This window comes from Leptosomus discolor, chromosome 6 (genome assembly GCF_034619465.1).
Source record: "Leptosomus discolor isolate bLepDis1 chromosome 6, bLepDis1.hap2, whole genome shotgun sequence".
NCBI classification, from domain to species: Eukaryota; Metazoa; Chordata; class Aves; order Leptosomiformes; family Leptosomidae; genus Leptosomus; species Leptosomus discolor.
The window spans coordinates 3617180-3642515 of NC_141396.1; the positions used below are offsets into that span (position 1 = coordinate 3617180).

Below are 25336 nucleotides of genomic sequence, written 5' to 3' on the forward strand. Positions count from 1 at the left end.
AAAAAAGTTAGGAGAAAATCCCAGCTGAGAAAAGCACCGGTTTGGATGTGTGGTTTTTCTCCATACTTTCTGAAGAGCTTTTAGTTCATATAAACATCTCGCATGGTTTGTAAGTTATCTGACCGTGAAACTACTGGAGGTTTTTGAGCTTAACGTTAGAGAGCATTCAGCTTCTGGGTGTTTCGTAGCTTCTGTATGCTGTCTGTTCAAGTGGTAAACAGCTCCTGAATCACGATCACCTCTGTGATCCGAGATGAACATTATGTCCATTCTTTGACAGTTGTGTGCACGCTGTCCCCAGGTGCACAGCAATCTCCCAAGCATCACTGCTACTGCCAGGACAAGCGTGATAGATGATCTGTACCCGGCTGCTGGAGCCTGCCCTTTCTCTGTCAAGTCTGTGTCTGAGAGCACTTAATTTAAAAAAAAAAAAAAAGAACAACAAACAAACAAACAAAACCCCCCACAAAAACTAAAAGTAAAAGTATTTTTATACATTTTGTGCCTTGCATGTAAATATGTAAGATGTAAAAGCATCCTATGAGCCTTAATGTGAGGTTCAACTTTGAATCAAGCCTTCTTTTATTGTTACACCGCTTGCTGCACGGTGCTATAAAACGTGCTCGCTAAATTGGCACTGATGCCAACACCTCTTTCCTTCTTCATTTTTCTCTGCTTTCCTTGCTCTCTCTTGTCACCCTCTCAGTTGGGCTCACATGTGACACTTTCTCTGATAACACAATTACTGCTGCTTGCAAACCAAATGCTGGACATGAAATTGCATTATCACTTCCAATTGAAGTAACTCCCTGCTTAAATTCCAGGCATCAAAGTTGCAGAGCAATATGCATTCACTCTGGACAAATCTGTCTTGCATTGAGAAAGGATTAAGTGCGGGCTACAGTAGTCTCTGGGTACGACTGCATTTTAGACACTGTGCTATAGAATATATTTTCATGTTAATGAAAGGCATTGGCTGGAATAAAACGTGTGTGACTAATGATGTGTCTGCGTGAGAACACCTCTGCCACTGCCCCAGTATGTAAAACCAATAATGCTACTGCTTTAACCTCCCCTTCAGATTTTGCCCTTTGTTGATTTAGGTCGGACTCATTATTTTAATGGAATCCTGACGTCGAGTATAGTAGGATAAAAGTATTGCTTGGGTCTTGTGTGATGCTCTTCATCCGTAGATGATTATTGTCTGTGGTTGCTAAAACTTACCCATTTTAGAGGTGAGGAGCTGATGCAGAAAGAGGTGAATCGCCTGTCCAGGGCTGCCCAGGGGCAGTGGTGGAGACAGGAGTACTTCCACCTCTGGAGTCCAGCTCCCATTCTCTGTATTTCCCAGTCTTTTAAAGTCAAAGAATCACCAAACCCTTTGGAAAATATCCAAAGACCACCTAGCCCATTAGAAAGACAGCCGACATATCATCTTGTTCATTTATCCCAATAGTACTCCTCTGTAACTTACTAAAACAGACTAAAAGTGAAGTTTTCATTCACTGCTTCGTTTTTCTTCCTCTTTTGTTTGTTTGCCTGCTCACCTGCCTGGGAATTTGTTATACAAAATCCCGAGTATTCAGGATGTATGAGAAAAATAAATAAAAATGCCGTGTCACTTTACGGATCGCCTTCTGATATCATGCATGTTGAGAAACACTGTGGTGAGTAACAGCTGTACGTCCATCGTGAGAACAACACTCCAGGGCCACGAGGCTTCAATTCTGTTATCTGTTCGCCTAAAACTCTCGTTGAAATTGGTGGTACAGCTGTGGGAACAGACTCTTTACTTTTGAAGCAGTAGCATTAATTATGAAATGAAAGTCCTGTAGGATTTTAGGTGGCGCGTAAGAACTGCACAGTCTTTTGCCATGTCTGTGGGCAGAGACAGACTTAATGTGAATTGTGGTGTGTAAGCATGACAGCCCTCTGTAGTCTAATTAATTTCTTACAAACTGAAAACATCTACATTCCTCTTCCAGTGGTAATAGAGCTTTTTATTATTATTGTTTAGAAATGAGTATAACTTTGAGCTTCATTAAAACCAAATGTTTAATTGCATTCATGGATATCAGATTTATTGATTTACTTAACTTTCCCTGTATAATACAGCAGAATAATATATAACAGTTTCATATAATGCTGTCTTAGCCAAGTTTTACTTCAGCATCACAATTTCTCAGACAAGTATGCGTTGATGGTTTATATTGGCAGGGCCTTTGCTTCTGCTGACAAGTTGGAAAAGAAAAATCCCATTTATATTTTGAGATTTCCTGAAGCCTGTTGATTTATGAAATGCGACTGGCCTTGCGTTAGGTTTTGTTTTGGTTTTTCTTTTTAAGAGAAAAAAAAAAAGTCACGTTTGACTTTATCGACAATTTAAATAGTGGAATTATTTCATTAAATTGCGTTTCCCTTATTGAGACATCCCTGGCAAGTTAAACAGCAATTAATAACAACTTAATTATTTAATTTATGTTTTAATTTCTTTGAGATGGAGAGAGTTCTCCCATCATGGGCCATCTCATATACACATTCCCCACGTGTCCATACAGTATATAATGGTGTACAGTAGGCAAATACCACTGGCCTGTTCATATTCAGAGCTGATTAACAGCAATGTGGAGGTGGTTTAGCTGGTGCTGACCACCAGACATGAGCAGGATTCAAACCCTGTTGAGAGGTAGAGTAAAATATTAGCTCAGTTGAGAGGTAGAGTAAAATATTAGCTCAGGCTCAAGACCACGCTGAAGCTGCTTCCAGTTGGCTTGGAGCCTGTGAGCTGATGTCTGGACGTGCTGTTTGGTATAGATTGGTTTTTTCCTCCTCTCTGCTACCAGTCATGAAAAGGACAGCCCGATAGTTTTAGATAGGGGTTGGATCGTCTCTTGTCTTTCCTGCCCAACTCATTTGCAAGATCTTTCTGACTTCCCAGCACCGGTATGGTTTGGACTGGGGAAAACACAGATGCCGTGAATTAGATACCTGGAGATCAAACAATGTGTACTTTATATTGCATTTTTCCCAAGTATTTATAAGCTTGGGAATTCTGGTAGTCTTTTGCCTGGTAGAGGTAATGGTAGAAATCCCAAAGATTTCAGTAGAAGTTGGTCTTAAAGAATAACCACTTCTTGAGTACTCACAGAGTTGGTGAAACCCCTTTGGGGTTCCTTGTATAATTTTTGGTTGGGGATTTGTAGTTTAATATACTGTCTGTTTGCCACATTGGAAAACATTCTATTATTTAACATTAATGCCTCCTGAAAAATTGAAATGTTGCACTGTCTTGTTCTTCAGAGAACACAGGGTGACTCAGGAGTGTGGGAGAACCATGTCCAAGAGGAAGACACAGAAGTGGTGTATGAGTAGCAGAGCCTTTTTTGAAACACGTGACGAAAGTGGAAGGAAAAAGTAGTTATGGGTTTGTTTTATTTGCATCAAATTCTTAGTACTGGATGATTGGTGGGTATTGTTCATCTAATCCTGCCACACCAAAAGAAGAAAGAAACCGTAGCTTTTGACTAGTTACATTTTTAAGGTGCTGTGCTTGGCGCTGATTGATAGGGGGAAAATGCAATTGTAGGAAAAGAAAATTAGTCAAAAATAGAGAACTGGCCAAGAAAATTCATATTTGATATTCATTATCTTATTACACATGGTCACAAGCCAAGTGCTGATATCCTGTAGGCAGCACTCAGAGGAGAACTGTGCATTAAATGAAAAGTGTATTTTCCTTTATGCCGAATATGCAGATTTTTTTTACCATAGGATTGCTTCATACGCAAAGGCGGAACTGTTTTTGAAGGCTCACGCTGTCACTTGGGATGGGAGTCTCAGTGGCAAGTTGAATAGGCTGCCCTGGCTCTGGTGTGCTCAGTAGAAAACAAAATTAATCACTCTGGTATCTGATCATATGCCCCTATCCTCTGCAGGTAAAGAAAATCAGGGGTAGATAAATGGTTATTTAGTTATTTTAGACAGTGGCCAGGTGTACAAGGGGTACATTGGAAACTTGGCATTGCTGGGGCATGTTTTCGATATGAACTTTTGGCAACAAATGCTGGCTTTAAAAAAAAAAAAAAAAAAAAAAGAGAGAGAACACTACCCAGTAGAAGGATACTACTCTCTCCCTTTCTAGTGTAAATAATTAAAGAAAATTATTTAAGTCTATACTTTTTTTGAGTTAATGTTCTAAGCAGGATAAAGTTTAACATTAAAAATAAAACCCTTCATGGTTTTATGTTGGTTTCGAGTTGTCAATAAAGGGAGATGGTCAGGCTGGCCCATTTCAAACAGTGACTAATGGACTTCTGCCTCCATTGCTGGTTCCAGCTGCCTCCAAAATTAGATGATTAATTGCACAAGGGAAAGACAACAATCCTTATTTGATTGTGCTGATTACAGAGTTGCTGATTATTCGAGTAAAGGGAATATGTTGTCCTAGTTTCCTAAATTCTTCAAGGAATAAGGCAGATCTGAAAATAATTTAGAGCCGTAGGGTGTAAGGTTACTCAAATCATGGGGTGACCTGCTCGGGGGTCTCTCATATGTCATGCATCCTATAGTGTATCCTGGCTGTGCTGTGATAAATCAGTCCTGCTTTTCCAACTGTGATCCATCATACACAGCATGCCTGCGCGATGGGTAAATAATACATCTTGCCTGATTTGCCAGGGGTACTAGGGAAGCTACAAATGAGTTGTCAGACCCTGATTCTTGGTTCAGAGCAGTAAAGCAGGCTCCTGCAACTGCTGTCGCACAGCCTTTAATGTCATGGGTTCCCAGGCTTTTTTTTTTTTCCTCTCTTCTAGCCGTTCTAGTTAACAGTAAAATGGTCATCTCTTGGCTTGGCTGAACCGATGCTAACGATTTTTGGAGCAAAACTGCAGTCAGCTTGCAATGCAAATTTCAGTTAACTGGTTAGGAGGCCAAAGACTTTTGAGTTTCTTCATCGTATCTTTCTAAGAATAGAACAGCTAGGGCAGCTTTTTCCTAATAATTTCAATTTTTATTTTTAAATCGGTCTTTATGGTGTCATTAACCTGCTTCTGGGTCCGTCCCCTTTTTTTTCCTTTTTTTCTTTTTTTTTCCTTTTTTAGCCTTCTGCAGAAGAATTGTGTAGACACACGTATCGGTCTCACGGTGGTTTTAGTATCTTACCTTTGTTGCAGTACAGACAGAAATAAAAAGAGCAGACACTTCCTATACACCAAAAAGACACACTAATAAAATACAGCCAGCCTTGGGCTGAAAATGATTGCGGTTTAATAGCATATATAGACAGTACAGTGTAGTTTTGAGGAGGAATTGAGGAAGAATGCCTTGGCCAATTAAAAGTTTCATGGAATTCCAGATAGATAGATTCTAATTATTGCTGCTGAACCTTTGCCAGTGCTTAAGGGTTAATGTCTTCATAATTTAAAGACAGGGGAGAAATTAGTAGTGCAGTGCACTATTCAGCATAGTGTCTAACCAATGAATGCTTACAACACCCCACAAGCAAATACTTATCCCTAGTTTAGAGAAGAGAAAGGGGTTTTAAAGGGTGGCTCTCTCTGGTCATACAGTTCCCCAACAAAACCTGATGTCCAGCTCGCTGTAGGAATTACCCAGGACCCTCCTGTGTGATTGGCAGCGTGTGCTCCGGGTGCAAGTTAAACACTTGCAAGTTAGGCACAGAGTATTAATTTCCTTTCTCTTACAGTAATTTCTACCTGAGCCCTGTCCATAAACCTACCTCGTGCCTTCTTACGCCATGCCAGACCTGATGTACAGTAGAGCAGTCTTCTCACTCTGTGGTCCTACAGTTGCAGTTATGATTACTAATTCCAGCAGTACTGTTGGAGATCATCCTACCTTATGCCATACAGTACCAGAAATCCTCTTCCAGCCTGCGCAGGGCATGGACACCCATGCCACACTGCCTATATGTCCTGTGCTGAGCTGATAGAGCAGCTTTATGCCAGCAGCTTCCTCAGCAGGAGGAATCGGAAAGACACTCAACCTTTTGTCAACTTTGCTTCGCTGTCACAGCTCAGAATACTTGTGCAGGACCCAGCACAAGAACCCAAGCATGGCTTTTATTTGGTGAGTTCTCTGGAGTCTACAGGGAGAGTGGTTTATGGTCAGGAGGCAGAACGTGAAGCTCAGACTTGGCTACATGTCCTAGGTTCTTCCACATGTTTCTTGGAGCAAGATGTATCTCTTCCTAAACCCCTCTTTCCTCTTGCATACTGCAGCTTAAAGTATCACAACGAGAGTGCTTTCACTGATGGAAAATCTCTGAGATCCTCAGAGGGCAGGTAGTATTGCTGTAAAAATTATTATTTTGGCTAGTAAAATGAGTTAAACAGGAATTCACTGGTTAATATATCTGAGCTTCATTCTGCTGCCCCACTGTGTGATATTTAATAATCCATTTCGGTACTGCAATGCCTCTTTCATCTGGCAGAATTGATGCTTGCATCAGCATTTGGTTTGAAAGGTATAATGCACACTGCAGATCATAATGAATACTTTCAGTCTGTACCTTTTCTTACAAAAGCATTTCACCACACTTCTGTTCATTACTGTTTGCCGTGGGTCCTCAGAAGCACACGCATCCTGACTCCACTCAGCAGTGGCAATGCATCACTGGGAGAATGGAAAGCACATAAAGCACAAATATAATTTTGCTCTACAGTACAGCACTTCAGAAGAGGAAAATTTTCTTTGAGTCAATGCTTCTTTAAAAGTATAGTGTGCTGCCGTGACAAATACACAGCTTTGATGTTTCCTGCTTCATTCGACCGTGACATTGTAAATCAACATTTGGTTGTTTATACTCCGTCATTATTAAAACCCGTTGTAACTTTGTTGTAGACAAACATACCTTACCTCTTGGAAACCATGCACCCTACCCTATTCTCTTCTGTAACAGGGGCGTTGTTGTATTTGAAAACAAAAGCTACGTTCTGGAGCCGTTAGAAGGTGCTACAAGTGAACACAAGATCTACCGAGCGGAGAATTTGAAAGTAGCTCCAGGATCTTGTGGCCACCAGCTGGACATCTCTGCCATAAGCGCTGATGACAACGAGACATCGCACCATTCTCAAGCTGGCAGGGTAGGTGGATGATGCACTTCAATGTTTCTGGTTTGCTGAGCACATCTCTGGTAGCATTTCCATATTAGTGCTTACCATAACTCTTTGTTACCAACAGTCCCTACTGAGTAAAACATTAAACCATATAGTCAACTGCTGTTGACATCTTGTGCTAAAGTGCATGCTGAAAATTAAGCATATACGTACATGATTTGCTAAAGCTTTGTTACTTTTTCTTGATCCTGTGTGTATAACCTGCGTTTTACTTTCTTTTTGGTAATGGGATGGAACAGAAAAGTTTATGGTTTCATGTTATGGTAATACAGTTTAGTTCATGTGTGATTATAGCCAGAATTTAAGACCCCATAAGAACATTAAGCGGTGTCTGGAAAAGTTCTTGCCCACCCAGGATGGAAGAGAACATGATAGCATTGCCAATATTAGGTTTTGCACCTTTATGTTCTAGTAGGAAAGTATCTTATGCAGACAAAACAAATTCTCACCATATTATTTCACAGAAGTACTACTATAGTTGTTTTTATGTAGGAAGAAATGCACTTAATGTGAAATGCATCTAGCTAATGGAAACTGTAGAAAATTAAATGAGCTAAAAAGCAGGAAAAGGAAATACTGTAATAAGTTCATCTGCATACTGGATGAGGATTGTAGAAAAGACTAGTTTAGGTGTTCAGAAATTAGACAATGATGCACATCTGCCCTCAGCATTTATTAAATGTCTCATATTGGGATTTATACTTGCATGTACTTGCATGTGAGCCTTTGTATCAGCTTAATTGTTAAGGAAAGCGACCTAAATGGCATCCCTAGATACTATTTATGTAGTGGAATTAAGTTATTTTACATTTTAGGAATGTGAAGCGTTACATCTAATGTGTTAGCCTTTGCATATACCATTTTATGGGCTAAGCATATTTCTAAAAATCTGTGTAGGTTGAAAGCATTGGAAAAGTACTTTTCACAATTTTATTAAGGTTTCCCCAAAGTCTTTGCGACACTTGACTGAATCTCACTGAAGTAATCAATGCAACACTAGGAAACTGAAATAAAGTGTGTGCATACAACTAGCTGATACAGTCAAAGCGGTTTTACTGCTGCCCTCATGGTTCTCACATTTTGTGGATGACTTCAACTACGTGCCAGAATTCACCTTACATGTCTGAAAAATATTTTTGACGTGGTTCAGTGGACATAATTATAAAACCTGTCAACAGTCACATCATATGGGTAGGTACAATATATATAATGAGTATGTTAGATACGCGTCTAATGTATGAATTTTGAAAGTTGTCAGAGGTAACGTGTGGAGTGAGTTTTCACATTTCAATGCTGTCATCAGCTAAGGAGACTGTCAGGACACGCTGAATAAAGATGACCTGTAAAGTACGGAGACATAAGGCTATTCCGAATTACACCGGGTGACAGAAGTAAGCAGAAATCCAGTCTCAGGTTCGGGGCGTGATGAATTTTTTTTGTTTCATGACAGGTTTTTGTTTGTTGTTTTTTTTTCCCTTGACCCTTCGCTCAACAGCCTACACTGAATTCTTACTAAGCAGAGCTGAAATGTGAGATCGATATACCACAAAGTTGGACTAGCCTTTGGGTTAGATATAAATACAGATAAATGATGGGGGACAAACAGTAGACTCAGCTTCCCAGATCCAGACAGAAGATTTAATAGAGCAAGTCAGGTAATGTAGCAGATCTGGGCAGACACGTTTTGCCCCATTGTAGCTGGTTCTCTATAAATATCAGGTCATTCTGTAACTCAGTAGACCCTCAAATTGCAGCAGGAGTGTGTTTTCCAGTTGAGCTCCATTGAGATAGGATCCTACAGAAAGCAAGCCTGATGTGTAAGACAGCCCCTACAGTATGGCTTTTTCTCTGTTGCCACAAATAATAATTAAAAAAAAAAAAAAAAAAACAAAAAAACCCAGAAGGCCTTTTTTGTGGTGCTGATGGACCACAGACCAGGCAGGTGGGCCATTTGGGGCAAGTGGATCATGGAGAAAGAGAGAGGCTGCAAGAATGCAGAGTGGATCCAAGCCATGCCAATTCCTAGGCAGGGGGGGCATGAGGAAGGGCTACAGGGCTTGGGACAGGAGTTTTGTGATAGGATCAAGTGTGGTAGGTGCAGGGGAGAAAGACAACGGGCAGTGGAACAAAGCATATTGTCTCCCATCGTGTATATCTAGCGTGGCTGTATTATTGACTCTTCATTTTAATTCTGAAGGATTAACTTAGGCAATGGCTTGTGCTGTTGGCTGCAGAAAGCAAGCTGAAAGAAGTCATAATTAGGTATACTTTATGAATAAATATTGTATCCAAGGAATGCACATAGCCTTTGGGCAAATCACAGGAATGGATTTGTTATGCAAGTCAGTCACCAGAGACTTACATGATTATACCATGCTAGCCAATTTCTCTCAGGCTAACTCTCCCTCGTCCAAATAGTTATATTCTTGGTAAAAAATAAATGGCTTAAACTAACTGATGCAGCAGAGCTTTTCTTATATCTTTGTGCCTGGATTTTCATGTCTCATGTTTTACTCTTGATTTTGAAGAAGACTAGAGACACCTTGGGCGTACATCTCTGGTCAAGACTGTGTAATATATTTCAGGTTAATGTTAGACTTTTAGTATCTGAGAGATCAATTCAGAGAACCACAGAATGGTAGGAGTTGGAAGGGACCTCTGGAGATCATCCAGTCAAACCCCTGCTAAAGCAGGTTCACCTACAACAAGTCGCACAGGATCCTGTTCAGGCAGGTTTTGAATATCTCCAGAGGAGACTCCTTCTGGGCAGCCTGTTCCAGTGCTCTGCCACCCTCAAAGTAAATAAGTTTTTCCTCATGTTCGAGAGGAACTTCCTGTGCTCCAGTTTGTGTCCGTTGCCCCTTATCCTGTCACTGGGCACCACTGAGAAGAGCCTGGCCCCCTCCTCTTGACACCCGCCCTTTAGATATTTATAAGCATAGATAAGATCCCCTCTCAGTCTTCTCCAGGCTAAAGAGCCCCAGGTCCCTCAGCCTTTCATCGTAAGAGAGATGTTGCAGCTCCGTAATCATCTTCATAGCCCTCCCCTGGACTCTCTCCAGTAGTTCCCTGTCCCTTTTGAACTGGGAGGGCCAGAACTGGGCACAGCACTCCAGATGTGGCCTCACCAGGGCAGAGCAGAGGGGGAGAACAACCTCCCTCGATCTGCTGGCCACACTCTTCTTCATGCCCCCCACGATACCACTGACCTTCTTGGCCACGAGGGCACGTTGCTGGCTCATGGTCAACTTGTCTACCACAGCTCCCAGGTCCTTCTCCGCAGAGCTGCTCTCCAGCAGGTTGACCCTCAACCTGTACTGGTGCGTGGGGTTATTTCTCCCCAGGTGCAGGACCCTGCACTTGCCTTTGTTCCATCACAAACACCACCCATGTGGTCATTTGCCTTATGTGGCACCTCACTCATGTCAGATAACATTTTGCATGGAGGTGACTCGAGCTCTTCCAGAGCACTGTAGGTTCCACTGAAGTCTACTGAGACACAGCAGACCCTTTGTATTGCCTCTGCTGCTGTTCTAGGTGTCATGCTGGCTCCCCGGTGTCCTGGTTCCCAGCTGGCATATCACCAGGCACTGCTGATGACCTGTGTGCCAGACAAGGCATAGGCATGTGCACCAAGTCTGTGCACACACCATGACTCCATGGTGGTGACAGTTGCCCCCAGTAGAGCACAAGAAGGTGACAAAGAACCCCAATACAAGGAGAAGTTGTAAGAATATCTACCTGAGTTCATTTGCCAGACCCCCTAATAAGTGTAATCCTGTGAAGTGTTTGTATCATTGATGTTCAGTTCATTAACAATAGCTTTTACTGCTTTCTCAGTTCATAAATACTGTCCGAATGGAACTTAACTGTTTTCCAGTTACTGCAGTTTGAAGGCTGTGTAACACTATTAAATATGAGTTTGAAAGTCAGAGTTACCAAAGGTTACATCTGTAACTTTCCTCTAAGCACAATGCTCCTTGCAAAACATTCAAAATCATTAATCTGCAGATAACAAAGAGGAACGCTTCGGTAATGTGAAGAAAACTTTGTGAAACTTGGCTGGAAGGTGATGTCCAGCACTGACTTAGCTTAGGGGATCCCACAGTTTGCCTTGGAACAGTTTGCTTTGGAAAGCTTTAGTCGTGTTTCAGGTTACAGAGCATTGGTTTCGTTCAATACATCATGGTCATTAGTAGGTCAGACATCTGCTTAAGCTCCTTAAGTTCTGGCATGAAGTTCAGATATGCTGCTGAGACCTCTTTTCCCCAACTGTCTTATTCCAGAAGAAGGGAGGGATGATAGAATAGATGCTCAGCTGCTGTAAATCACAGAACTTTTACAGGCATTAATAGGTCACTTAAATTTAGGGTAGCAGAGGAGCTGTAGTATGATTAGTGCTATTACAAAATCATTTCTTTTTCTTCAGTGATCTTTTTGCAGCTAAGCGTTATGATTCTTTTAGACCTGAATTTAGAACTGCAAGTAGCACGACCAGCTGCTTTATATGAATATATAGATACAAAATTAAATGTATGCCTTCCGTTTCTGGAGTATTAGTTTGCTTCCCCAGACATTGACAGTTCGTTCTAGTTTTTTCTGCTGTTTTTCTTCCTACATAATTTATCGGTTGACCACTTGATCTCCTCTCTGCTTCACTCAATATCCCTTTATTTCTCATTTTCCTTAGTAGCCATTTTGTCTATTGTGTGAAATGTTAGCTAAAAGTTATGATTTCTTCAAATGTGCCTTGGCAATAGCAAAGGTCTTTCTGCTAGAGATGATGTTCTCCTGAGAGGAATATTTCAACTACAGAAAGCTGAAAGGTTGAGAGAGACTTTGCACCACTTTCCTGCTTGCTGCAATCAAATCCTGATGGTTTTTTTATAACTACCGTGTATACTATCTCTGTTCTAGTAGATAAAAGGAAAATTTCCATGGGGAGAAGGAATACAGTACAAATTTGTATGTCGTGAAATCTTTGGAAGTCTGAGATGTTGTGTATCTCCTCTTGCAAGTGCTTTGTTGGGCTGAGGCAGAGCTGATTCCAAGGGTCACTTATTGCAAAAAAAAAACCAAAAAAAACAAACAAACAAAAAAAGCCACAACTATTTTCATCTTTTTTGGCAGTACAAGAGGGAGACTCTGAAGACAACAAAGTACGTGGAGCTTGTTATTGTGGCAGATAATCGTGAGGTAAGAAACTTAAAAGCTAAAAAGTTATGAGAAGCGTGGGTAGGAAATGGGTAGCTCAGTTCAGCTACCATGGTGTTGCAAGCAATGCGCTTCAGACAGTAATATGATGGTTTTCAAAAGTAAAGCGTCTTCCCTAATTAGGTCTAAGCAATGGAAAGCAGCATTCAGATACGACAGCTGTAAACTGTAAAATTTCTTGCAATACTTCATAAGGAATTTGACTCTCAAATACCTGGGATATCTGACAGTAAATGAAAGAGGCAAATATGAATTCACTGCCCAGGATCTCCTTGAGCTAGTTAAACCTTCACTGCCATTAACTCTGTCCTCAGCGGGACCATTGCTGCTTGGAAGACACAGTAGGACCCTTACTTTTGAAGCAGCATTTTACCATCGCATTGCGTGAAGCGCGACTGCCTTCCTGAGGGTTTGCAAAGAGAGCTTCAAAGCAAGTAGCCAGGACTCGCTGTAGAAATGTTCCAGTGAGTTGAATGGCAGCCAAAGATCTAAATCTTGGTTTGAATTATTTTGCTACTTACATTTCTTTTTGTCTCCTTGAATGCTGCTAGTTAGGGAATTACAGTCACTCTGCAGCAAGAGCCAAAATAACTAACAGGAGTCGTCTTTTTTTTTCACAAAAGATTAGTTCCTGAAAGATCCCTATGTAACACTTAGGGATTTTATAATCTTTTTGTGAGAACCAAAATCCTATCCCATAGCCTGTGCTTATTCGGAGGCAGACCGTGGTCCCATGAAGCCAATAGGAGTCCCCTGATGGCTTTTGGTGGCACCATGTAAGTCCCAAACATCATGGACAATGCTGGCAGCATAAGGTGGCTGTTGGGAGGAAAGTCTATGATATTTGTGCTGTTGGTACATTGATCCTTTACATTCCAAGTTTCAGAGACAAGGCAAGGATGTGGAGAAAATTAAGCAGAGGCTGATAGAAATTGCAAACTATGTTGATAAGGTAAGAACATGAGCATTATTTTGCCTTTTCCAAACTTACTGCGCTTTCTGAAGGACCTTGCTTGAAAGCTATGTTTCTTCTACTAGATATTAGGAAAACGGCCATGCTCAGATCAGCAGCTTTCACAACCCTTCCCACATCTCCATAGCCACCCATCTTTCCAAGGAGGTAACCCTGCTGCTTTTCTGCTACTCCAGTATTTAAGAGCAATGCTCCTCTCCAACCAGTAAAACCAAAAAAGTAAACTTAAACGTTTCGTTATGCCCTTCAACAAACTAAGCTGTGAGCTCTGCTCTGCTCTGTATAGGATGCATATATCTGTGGAAGCTCTATTCCTAAGATGTACAATTTAGCCCCAGGATTTTATTAACCTGGGAAGACAGTGAGGATAATCACATATGGAACAGCCCGTAGAAAAGGGATTGAGGAGGAATTTGGAGAACAAAGTCCTTTGCAGCAGCAAGGGATAGTCCAGTTGTAAGGCCAACAAAGGGCCTGTGAAGACACAGTCAATAAGATATCTAGCCCAAGGAAGATGGCAGAGTTAAAAATATGCAGTGCTGAAGGAAGCAGAAGTTGATGGCTGAGTAAGAGCAATAAGAAAGAGACATACACTGGATTTTTTTTTTAATTTGAAGTAATTTCTTTACAATAAACAATAAGCACTGAGAGTCCTCTACAGTGGTTTTTGAACAAATTAAAGCTTATTTTTATTGTGCTGTATGGCCAGAAAAAATTAGGAGTCCAGTAGTGAAATTATGACTGAGGGAGTCTTAATTTAGCTGAGAAATAATCAAGTGATACTTCAAGGGCAATAACTCAAGGAGGAGCATTCCTGATTAAAAACAAGCTGCGGAAGACACCTCCACCTCTTCCATAATTGTCTTGCTGACTTATTACTGGAGGACAGGTGTTTCTATGTTACCTGCTCAAAATTAATTTTGCATGTTATAATATATTTACGTTTCATGCTTAATTTATGCTCAGCAAATGCCGAAGTTATCCAAATGACTGTAATGCTTATAAACAAGACAAAGATCTAGTATATGCTTTTCTCAGACTGTCAGCCAAATCTGGACTTGATCAATTCTTGAATCCTTCTTCACATTAGTCTCACATCAGAATTGTTATCTCTGCTCCATTGCTAATGCTGCTCCGGCTCCCCTCTTGTAGCAACTGTGGCATTTACTGGTGGGATAACAGTGTATGTAGCCCACAGTGCTAAAATCATTTCGTTTTATCTGCTGTGAGCAAGGCTGGATGGCTCTGGCTAAATTTTCAGCTCCTATTTTGAACCAGAACCGCAGTACAGCGCAGCTGCCTCTACCTTTTGTATTACTTTGGTACGAACTGACCGAGGGCAGCCACAGAGTCATCTGCCGTAGCAACAAGTTTGTTCAGAAGTGAAGGACATGTGAAGGTGGTTGCAGTATTTCATCTTGAAGAAAAATACCAAACTCAGGTGGGACATAGAGAAGTAGCATATCTCTGGATCTCTTTGAATGCCTTATGCATACTTAGTCAGGTCAGAACTGTTTTCTGTAAGTCATGGAAATATTTTGTCTCAGTCAGTCCTATCAGGTGCTCACTTTTGCCACGGAGAAGAGACCATTTAAGTGTCTGCAAGAAAGGTTCATATGCACATTATATTCTGTTGAAATACTCTAATCCAATGTGGTCTAAACTGGGGTTTAAAGACGTTTTTCTCTTTTTCTTTTCTCGTTAGTTCTATAGGCCACTAAATATTCGAGTAGCTCTGGTTGGAGTGGAAGTATGGAATGACATGGATAAGTGCTCTATTTCTCAAGATCCTTTCACAAGCCTTCATGAGTTTCTGGACTGGAGAAAACTAAAACTACTACCTCGTAAACCCCATGACAATGCACAGCTGATAAGGTAGATTTGACACAGTATTCGATATCAGCCGGGATTTCAGTGATTTGAGACTGACTGTACTGAATTCTTCCCCAGCTGCTGAGCTGTTGGGAGGAACATCTGTGCTCCTGAGGGTTTGTCTTTCCCCTCTGCAAACATCAAACGCAAAAGCGCTTTGCAGGGCCCTTCAGCAGATGCTTCAGATGAATTTCCTTCCACAGCTCTGCAACAGCCCTGTTACTCGCGGGCCTTTCCTGAATAGAACTGAGTAGAAGTGTAGATGTGTAATAAGCTGATACATACTTAGGGTATAGACTTACAAGTGGTTTAAGCTGGTCTCAGTCTAAATTGTTGCTGAAAAAGGCAGTCCTGCCCTCATCCCAAATGTAGAGCTAAGGGGGCACCATGTGAAGCCTGTTTGTTAGAAGAAAGGCCTCAGTAAACTTTAAAATGCAGTCTAAATTGGACAATTCATTTGCATTTGTGACTTAAAAATTAAATCATATGTATCTTTTCCCTGCTATTGTTTCCTGGATTAAAATAATTGAGTAAACATGCTCAAATTAAAAGCTCTCAAAAAAAAAAAAAAAAAAAGAGAAACACCTCTTTCTTGAATCGGGTATCGTTTTGATCAATGAACTATTCTTTATACTATGAAGATAAACATATCTCATGTCTTAGTAATGAAAAGGAGGTCTTTACTCATTACATAGTTATTCTTACATTATCTGTGTAAGAATAGAGTGAGCCCTTCCAAACCGTCCCACATGAGTTATTTGATTACTTTCTATGTATAATAATCGTTTCTTTGGAAATATTACATTCTAGGCTGTGTAGTATAACAAGTAGCATATAAACTTCCCACTGCATTAAAATAACCCTTCTTAGAGCCAGAGACATTATTTTGATGTTTCTATTTCTATTCCCAGCTTCAGTCAGGGAGAAAAGAAAGGAAAGAAGGGTTCTGTTACGATAGTAAACCCAAAGGATGGTGATCAAATGGATCTTTCTCGTAGCAGGCGTGCTGTCCTTGTCAGTTCGGCAAGTCAGCATGACTAATCTGTGCTTTCCATTGTTTTAAATCTGCAAATGTCTGAAGCTGACACATTTGAAATGGGATCTTTGTTTGAGATTGGCAGAAATACAAGACTGAAAATAATCGGGTGGTATCTTGGCGCTGAACGGTGATTCTGTGATTCTTCTTCTCCTTTCCCACCCTCCTGCAGCGGGGTGTACTTCCAAGGGACGACCATTGGCATGGCGCCCATAATGAGCATGTGCACTGCAGAGCAGTCCGGAGGGGTCGTCATGGTAAGTGGTAAAAGCACAGGACTTGAAACTGGCCCAACTGGTGCGACACAATCTCAAGTATCATAGTACTGTGTTCGCTACTAGAACATCAGCCCCATTTGTCCCATTTTCCGTCTCATTATTATCTATATCTACATGCACATGGCTTGTAAATGATAATTTCCATAGTGAAAAAAATCAAAATATGACATTAAAACATAACATGACCTCTTTGAGAGAATCCTCTATTCCTAATTATCATTAAATTGGGTGCTGAGGTGCTGTGAAGGAAGAGAACCAGAAGATATGTCGGTTATGCCCTTGGGTATACTAGTGTTACAGACAACAACAGTCTCTTTTGAATCTTTTATTGTATTGATTTTGTTCTGTATTTACAGAGTTTCCTGTGTAAGCCCTTATTTTCCATCTTTGCAGCACAGGGGTTTTATTGCATTGCCAGACAATGGGAACAAACAATGGCAGCATTTATTCTACCTGAGCCTGTCTCAAAGATACGTCACCGGTAATGCAGTTGTTAGAGGCTAGGCGTGATGAATATACAACCAAACATCTTAGCCAATTTCTAGAAGTAGTTCTGGAATATTTTCTTTCAGATTTTTTTTTTCCCAATTTTTAACTGTTTTGTGCAAAAGAGGGGGAAAGAAGTTTTGCGTAAACTAAGCTTTGCAATAGAACTACTTTAAATAAAATTAGACGTGGACTTCCAGAGCTTGCAGGCCACTAGCAGGCTCAGCTGCTGACCTCAGAGCTCAGCTCCACAGCAGAAAGCCAAGGAGCCCTAAAAACCTCTTAGATTTTCTCTGAGTTCAACCTGCACATGCTCAAAAACTTTATGTTTCCTACAGCTCTGTCTAGACTTCCAGCACTTTAGGTGGTGTGGTGGTTCTCTCCAGCTCTGCTGGGCACCTCAGCTGCAGATCCCTCTATAAATGAGGTGGGAGCTCAGGAACGCACAACGTTCGGAGTTTGCATGGTCTCAAAGTTCCCAGTCCTTTAAAGCTTCATGGGGCTAAGCTGGAGCCCAGGACAATAAGGCTTTTGCTTCAAGACGATCCACGTAGCAGGGTAATCCCAGAGATACAACCTCTTGAAGCTCTTACGCTTCCTTCCTTCTTAACTAGCGTGCAAGCTGAGGTTGGTCCACAATGCAAGGCTCCCTTGTGGTCTCTTGGATAAGTAGGCAAGAAGCCAAGCTGGGGTGACGTGTGCATTCATGGAAGACGATGTATAGATGGTTCAGATTGGGGGGATTTGCCAGATGAGCAGGGAAGCTGAGGCATAGGAAAGAGTGGGAAAGAACAATCAAATCACATAATTCGGAGAAAGTAATAAAACTGTAGAAAACACAAAGGCTTCAGTCTCTTGGTAGCTTTAGAAACTGAGTCTCTACTTGACGTTTGTTACAGCTTCTCACAGGATACCAGGAGGATAGGTACAAAAGAAAAAGGAGGAGGAGAAGCAGAAGCAGCTGTGTAAGTCTCCCAGTGCTCTTCAAGATCTTGGCAAAAGCATGTATGAGGCAGACAGCCTCACTGTATCCATTTCACCCTCAGGCCAGCAGTCACTGCTTTGGCTTTTTCTGCAGTCAGAGATGCCCTTAATGATGAGGGTTTTGTCCTTTTAATTTTTTGCCTAAGCTTTAAAATATGCTACAGTGTGTTTTACTGCAAAGTCAATTCACTTCACTCTGGAAACTGTGATTTTAAACAGAAACAACAAAAAATAATTCATTTCAGTAACAAGAAAACAAGAATCAGCATTTCTTTAAAGTGCTCTGACAGAGGAGAGACTGATTTATATGTCCAGGAGAAACCCAGTGTCTGTGTATGACTCATGGGCCAGGCTGCAGCTTCAGTCGTGCAGGGGAGCACGAAGTTTCGCAGAGACTCCCACCTCAGTGAACTGAAACTTTTGAGGTGCAAATTAGCTCGAGGCTTGCACAGCAAACTAGAAATGTTTTCCAGTTCTTTAAGCAAATCCTCAAAAAGGACCCAAATCCTAAACAAGCAAACACTCACCCCCCAAAACCCAAATGGGCAGCTGCCCAACCTTCCCCCATAGTTAACAAAGGCTAATTTAGGTGTATAAGTAAAAAAAAGTTTTTGTATATACTGGTAGCTACAGAAGAAAGCTCTAAGTTTGGAGTAAATGAAAGAATGGATGTTAACGTGGGAGTCTATAGTGCTCAACCATCTCCACACTGGGCAACTGAACGTTTGGCCACTCTTATAGTTCAGCCAACCTCTTACCCATCGCACCCTGAACACACCACACCAAAAAGCTCCTACACTCTCAAAACTCTCCTGAAAAAAAAAAAAGAGACAATGGAGTGATTGCATGAGAAATAACGTTTAGTACAAAACCTGGAGTCATCCTTACCTGATCTGATTTTACTGACTGTTTTTTCTTAGCTCTACTGTATAATCTCAATTCCTCCATCATGCCTCCCTGAAAGCCTGCCCCTCTTTACTTTTCTGTGGGGCTGAACTCTCAGTGGTAGGTGACACGCTGTCTTCCACTATTTTTAAGAGAAACTCCATGTGGGGAGGAGGAGGCATCTGAGTATGAGAAGCTTTTGGTGTATCAAGAGCATTATCATTTTATTTTACTGTGGTGGTTGTGTTGTGCTGTAGAAAGACCAAACAAAAGTTGACGTTAAAGCAAGTCTTTGACACATGGTTCAGTCTTCTTTCCGTTTCAAAAGATTGCCCATTAAATTCATGGTTTTAAGAATAAAAACTACATTGCTGTAATATAATGCAGAATTCTCACTCATGTCGAATTTTTATTGACTTTAGTGGGAAGTTAGGCTAAATGACAAGTGTGGAGCTGAGGCACTTACATTTCAGTGAATTGCTTAAATGAAATAAAATTGCGTTTTAGGAAACTGATTCCTATAACATTGAAACTGCATGGATAGTACCAGGATTGGGGCATTTGCCTGTTCTAGCTGTAGGTGACAGTATTTTATTATTACAATTGGATCTGAATCTCAGTGGAATGAAGCAGAGTTCGCTTGAAAGCAGCTGCTTGTTTTGTGCAACAGCTTATGATGTCTTAACAGTAGATGGTTGCTTATTCAGTGGTTGTGAAACCGTTTGGTAATGACTTTTACTGCTCAAGTTAACTTTAAAAGACCCTGGTGGAATAAATCAAAGTCACATTGCTATTCATTTCTTCAGTCCTTGTGATACTTAAATGCTCTTAGTATCAAATGGGACATGTCACTGTTTGTTTTGATAATCTTAATTTATGCGGTCTTCAAATAACCTCTTTTGCTGAGACATCGCATTCCTTGTTTTAAAAACCCTCACTAGAAACTGATAAAATTGCATTCCAAGTGGATCTGAGCAAGTAATGAGAACCGCATGGGCTGCAATAATTGTTTGCCTATTCAAGACCAAAATTACATTTCAGATCATGGATTACTCCAGTTCTGGAGTGGACTGTGTGAATTATTTGCTTTATTTTTAATTGCCAGCTTTATAGGGGTACAGACAAATATAATAGTTGTTCAGTAAATGGAAGAGATACTGACAAAATAAAGAAGCACTGAATTTAGTTTGTGGTCTGCCTAGGTAGCTCAAAGCTCAGAGAACTTTCTGTCTTGACCACATAGCCCTAATTTCAAGGCATCATTCCAATGTGTCACTGGTAAATTAAATGGAATTATTTCATTGTTTTCTTAATCTTCGGTCTGGGATTGTTTTCCAGTTGAGTGAGAGTAACTGGCTGTTATGTTAGTCACAAGATTTTTATATTAAAAATTTAAAATTCAGGAAAAACTAAAAAGAGATCCTTTGTTAGCAGATAAAATCCTCTTGAGTTTATTCCGAATGCAGGAGTAGTGTCTTGTTTTCAGAATGGCTGTATTCTCTTTTTGATTTTGTTTTCTGTTTGAGAAATTATTTACTAGAAGTATTAGCACAGAAAGATGAAAGAAGAAACTCTTAAATCTGCCCCAAGTCATGTACTAAGGGCTTCATTAATATACAGCTAATGTTTTAGACAGTTTTACCTCTCGCTTCTTTTTAGTCTGAAGGGTTGGCTTAGATGATACTAGAAGAGTTATTTAAACTGAAGATATTCATATATGCTTTTAGAACAGGCAGCTGTACATAGTAATTCCATTTACTGACTGATAAATACTGGATCATGCATTTATATTACATGTTTATGCCTTTAGGGAAAGCTTTCATATGAGTACAGTGGATCTTTTTTTCCCTCAAGGAGAATGATCGATGTGGAAAGGTCTCTTACTCGTGGCTAAGCCAAAACATCAGTCTGGTCAGCAGCCTGTAATCAGATCATGTAGTGAATTTCTCAGAAATAATTGTCCCAAAAATCAGCATTTCAGCGAGGATTAATGTTAATATTTCAGTTTGACACTTCCAACATTTACAATATTTGTAGGTGTTAATAAGAGGCCGTCGAAGATTTCGACTTGCTTTGTCTTTTCATTCTAAAAAGGAGGTTTACTTGCTTTTTCTTACAAAGCTCATGGAACCTTGGACTTTCTGGCATTAAAGAAACAGTCTGAAGACTGGTAAATAGACTGAGTAACGTCTCTTTCTGCGTTTGTAATTTACGTCCTGACATGGAGGATCTTCTCGCTGTTCCCTCACCACACTCTTCCCCACCCATAAATGATTACCCTTCCTGGTACTCCACATCTGGATGACTGTTTTCTGCCACTGCCATGTCCTGGGAGTTTGTGGAATTTACTGAGCAAGGGTATTTTAAGCCCTAAATAAAAGGATGGCCCAGATGTTCGAAGCTGCCCGACGGTCTCAAATGTCTAATGTGCTGGGGAAACTGAGTGGCCAGGACAGATTGGCTGTCCTGAAATTCCCAGTCTGTGCTTGGTATATGTGAATGAATTTACAATTGTGTCCATTTAACACCAGTGTGACTGCAGCTGGTAAGTTTATAAAACATTTCAAAGGACAGGCAATAGGCTCTTAGAGGGGGAATGTGTATTTTGAATTGGTTTTATATGTTGACTTGACTAGTTCTTTCGCGTTCTTTTAAGGATCACTCAGAAAACCCTCTAGGTGCAGCAGTCACGCTGGCTCATGAACTGGGACACAATTTTGGAATGAATCATGATACCTTGGAGAGGGGCTGTAACTGCAAAGCGTCTACCGATAAAGGGGGTTGCATCATGAACCCGTCTACTGGGTAAGTGCGAGGGTAAGCACTGGCAAGTTACAGTTACAGTGGGAAATCTTTAGTTTCATTTTGTATCATCTCAGGAACGTTTTAAAGGGAAAAAAGAAAAACCTTTTCAACACCTGTCAAAACTTCTCGCTGTTATCCCCCTCAAGCTGAAACAATTAAACATGTTATCAGAGCACAACATGTACCATTGTACCTTTCCATTTCTGTGTTACCAGCGTGAGAGACAAAAATGCTGTAAGCAACCGGTTAATTTAAAACAAAACCAAAAAAACTGCATTGCGAGTATTGAATCAGAATTTCACCTTTTCTCATCCTGCCAACTGAGGATCAGCCGTAATAGGAAATGAGCAGCATGCCAAGGCCAAGACTAAGATGAACGCGTAGGAAATAAAATAATGCAGGAAATATATTATTAGCCTCTCTGTAAAGCCTTTGTCTTGTGCAGAGATGGTTTTTGGTTTTGCACAAACTTTTTTGCGTTTCACCCCTTGTTATTATAAGTGTACAGCAGTTTCAGCATGTAGGCAAATTAAATCTATAAGGTCAGTGGAGTTAGGGCTGTTCAGTGGCCGGGTGGAGAACTTCCAAGGGAAAATATAAGGCACAGTGGGAAATAAAGCCAGTGAACCTGCGGTCATCTCTCTGAGTCAGTGCTCAACAGTTACTCTGCTGATGATAAAGACATTATGTCAACGGAGAAGCGTGGTGTTTTTGCAGACATGAGAAGTACAGGCCATGACCACAGTAACTAGTTACAGCTTTCTTCTCTGTATTTTAAAGTATTGTTAGAAACTGCACAATAAAATGAATGAGTTCTCCACATCCATATTCAGACAAGAACTGATAGGATTAAATTGAAATAAGAGAGACTAGATTTATTTACCAAAACTTTCTGGTGGTAAGTGATGTGCTGGACTGGACTGCCTGCAGAAATGTTACTGCCTGTGACTGGAAGCTGGTAAGAACCAGTGGGACAAATATCTGTCAGCAGTGTCTTGTAGGTACAGCTGGATCTGCCTTAGGGCAAGGGGATGGTCTAGATGATCTTCTGATGTCTCTTCCAGCTCCAGCATTCTCTGTGTGTGCTTGAACTTCATCTGTTGCTTAAAAATCTCTTCTGGGAATTATGATCAGCTCAACCTCTGCCTTCTGAGAGACTGTTTCTGGGAAAGAAGGAGAGCGATCTGGGAGAGGCCAGGGAGTGTTGGGCAGGGTTGTTCCCTGCTGGTCAGCCTAACAGCAGCCTTGGCGTTTCTTCAAAGGCGTGCTGTCACCCTCCTTCAAGGCAGAAAAAGAGATTCTGGCCAGAGGCCAAGCACAGCAAGTTAAGAAACAAACAAAAGAGACTTGTGTGTGTGGAGGAGAATGAGAGTGATTTCTGCAGTTTGGAAAAGAAAAATAACTTGGCTTTTCTAAAACAACAGGTAGTAAATATCTGTATGGAATGGCATTCTGCAGCACATCAGGGCCCCTATGCACACTGTGGAAACAAACTGAAATTGGAAACAGGGCTCTGAGGTGAGGTGACGTGATAGGTGGTAAGCAATGGGCAGCCAGGTCTGGACTCTGAGCTCCTGGAAGATGCGTGCAAGCTTTAGTCATCTCAGCCGAGTTACTGGTTGGGCATACGGTTACTCCACTTTTGGAAATAAATACAGGAGATGCTCTCAGGATAGAAATTTCTAGACACTTTCTGAACTCTTCTTGTGACGGTATCTCTAACCTGAAATTAAATAGCTTTTCCCTCCTGGTTCTGCCCTCTGCACTGGAGTCCTTTGAGTGTCCTCTGCCAGTCCAGACGCTTGGCTCTGGCTTGGCTCAGGGCATAGAGAGAACACGGTTGTACCCACTCAGAGTATTCCTCAGGTATGTGTCCAAGCAGCTCAGCTCACTTCATGTTGGGGTTTCTGCAGCACGTTCCAGGTTAAAGGCTGTGCTTCCTTCAGCAACAGCGTGCCCAACTCCAGCACCCCACGGGTTTGATGGTTTGGGGAGGGGGCCATCAGGTACAGTTCCACTTTGTAATGCTCTCCTTGGGTTTTTACCAAATTTTATATTCAGCTTGTGCCTGAGGAGGAGTTGTGGCATTCACAGAACTAAGTAGGCTGTTTTGTTTGCAGTGATTATTGATTTATAAATGGAAATTTTAACATCAGGTTTGTAGCCTTAGGCTTTACCTTCATACTGTGCTGTCAATCTGTAATAAGTATTCCGGAAGAATACGTTATGCCTTAAGCCAAACTGCATTTTACCAATTTAAAATTAACACTTTGAATATTTACCCAACATCTGACCAATAGAAGTATTCCTGTGAGCACCATTATTCAAGGAACACTGGAGAGTTTTCAGCTCTGGAAGTGTGTTTCTGTTAAGGGAAGACCAAATGAATATTCCCTACCTGAAATGCATTCTTAGAAGAGCAAAAACATCAAAGCAAAGAGCATCCCATGGAAGCCACATGCATTTAGAGAGACAACCTGCTCTCTCAGTATACTCACTGGCACTCACTCTGTGCTCTTCTAATTTCTGTTGGTTTAAGGTAGATTTAACAAGTGCAAGGGAAAAAAAAACAACCTTGGTTGAAGCTAGTGTAAAAAGCGTAAGCCCCTGAGAAGTCCTTATCTGATATCTAAAAAGAATAGAAAATATAGCAGAAAAGCATCTGTGAACAACTTCGGGGTCATTCGTATGATTGTGCAGCAAAAGGGGATGTTTTAAGGCTTTTTACTTAAAAGTGATTTCATTAATTATTGCCAATTCTTTCAGTTCTTATGTTTCAGTCTTTGAAGAGGTCTTGGAAATTACTTTGTGGTGGAAAAAATCTCCAGGGATCAGTGTGGAATTTAAACTCTGTTGGATATATCCTTTAATGAGCTTCCTATATCTTTTACTCTTAAAAGATACCAGCAAGATGTGTACCACTTGTGTATGAGCTACAAATGCCTCAAAGACCGGCTACTAGAGCAAAATATATTTTGTGTAACATGAAATTAAGCATATAAAACCCCAAATTTGTGACACTCCAGGCCTTTTAGAGATTCCAGTATCTGCTATGGAAATCATAGAAATCCCACTGTAGAAGTTTGGGGGTTTGCTATAAAAATAGTATTAATAAGGAAATATTTAATAATAACATATTGTTCCCCTCTTTATGCATATGTTTTAATGATATTTCTCCAGTTCTTTTCTATTGCTTTGACCATAGACTGTTCCAAATGAAAAAGAAGGGCATAAGGAGTCTTAAAGAGATTTGCAAATCGTTTTACTGAGATCACAATATCTGAAAACTAAGGGACTAGACTGAACCAGCGAGGTCATTTCAGTATTCCACTTGTTTTCCAAGTATCTCCCTGAAGTTCCCACTCTTAGGAGTGAAAATATTCTTCCTGACAGCTAGATAAATACAGAAGAGTTCTGGTGAACCCCAAGGCATTAGTCTAGATTTATACCTCTGCAACTAAAACAAGAATTTAGCACAAACTGCAGAGCAAAATTATGCCAATTAGCAGTGCTTGTTTATTAAATAATTTTGGAAATGCACTTTTTATGTGCTCCTTCATCAAAACTGAGCACCAGTATCTCCATGGGGGTTGAAATTGGGTGAGTTCCCCCAAAGTAGTTGAAAGCTTAAGAGTTCATATATGCTTGAAATTTCTTGCCAGCC

General features: G+C 40.8%; 1 protein-coding gene across 1 annotated transcript in view; it reads left to right on the forward strand.

The window, feature by feature from the left end:
* ADAM12 (ADAM metallopeptidase domain 12) overlaps positions 1 to 25336 on the forward strand; it is a 186055-nt gene that overhangs the window by 113424 nt on the left and 47295 nt on the right. Inside the window, exons 6-11 of the mRNA XM_086467435.1 lie at positions 6923 to 7106; positions 12270 to 12335; positions 13234 to 13305; positions 15032 to 15201; positions 16407 to 16491; positions 21524 to 21672. Coding sequence (XP_086323561.1) covers positions 6923 to 7106; positions 12270 to 12335; positions 13234 to 13305; positions 15032 to 15201; positions 16407 to 16491; positions 21524 to 21672 — 726 coding nt within the window. The remainder of the gene's footprint in view (positions 1 to 6922; positions 7107 to 12269; positions 12336 to 13233; positions 13306 to 15031; positions 15202 to 16406; positions 16492 to 21523; positions 21673 to 25336) is intronic.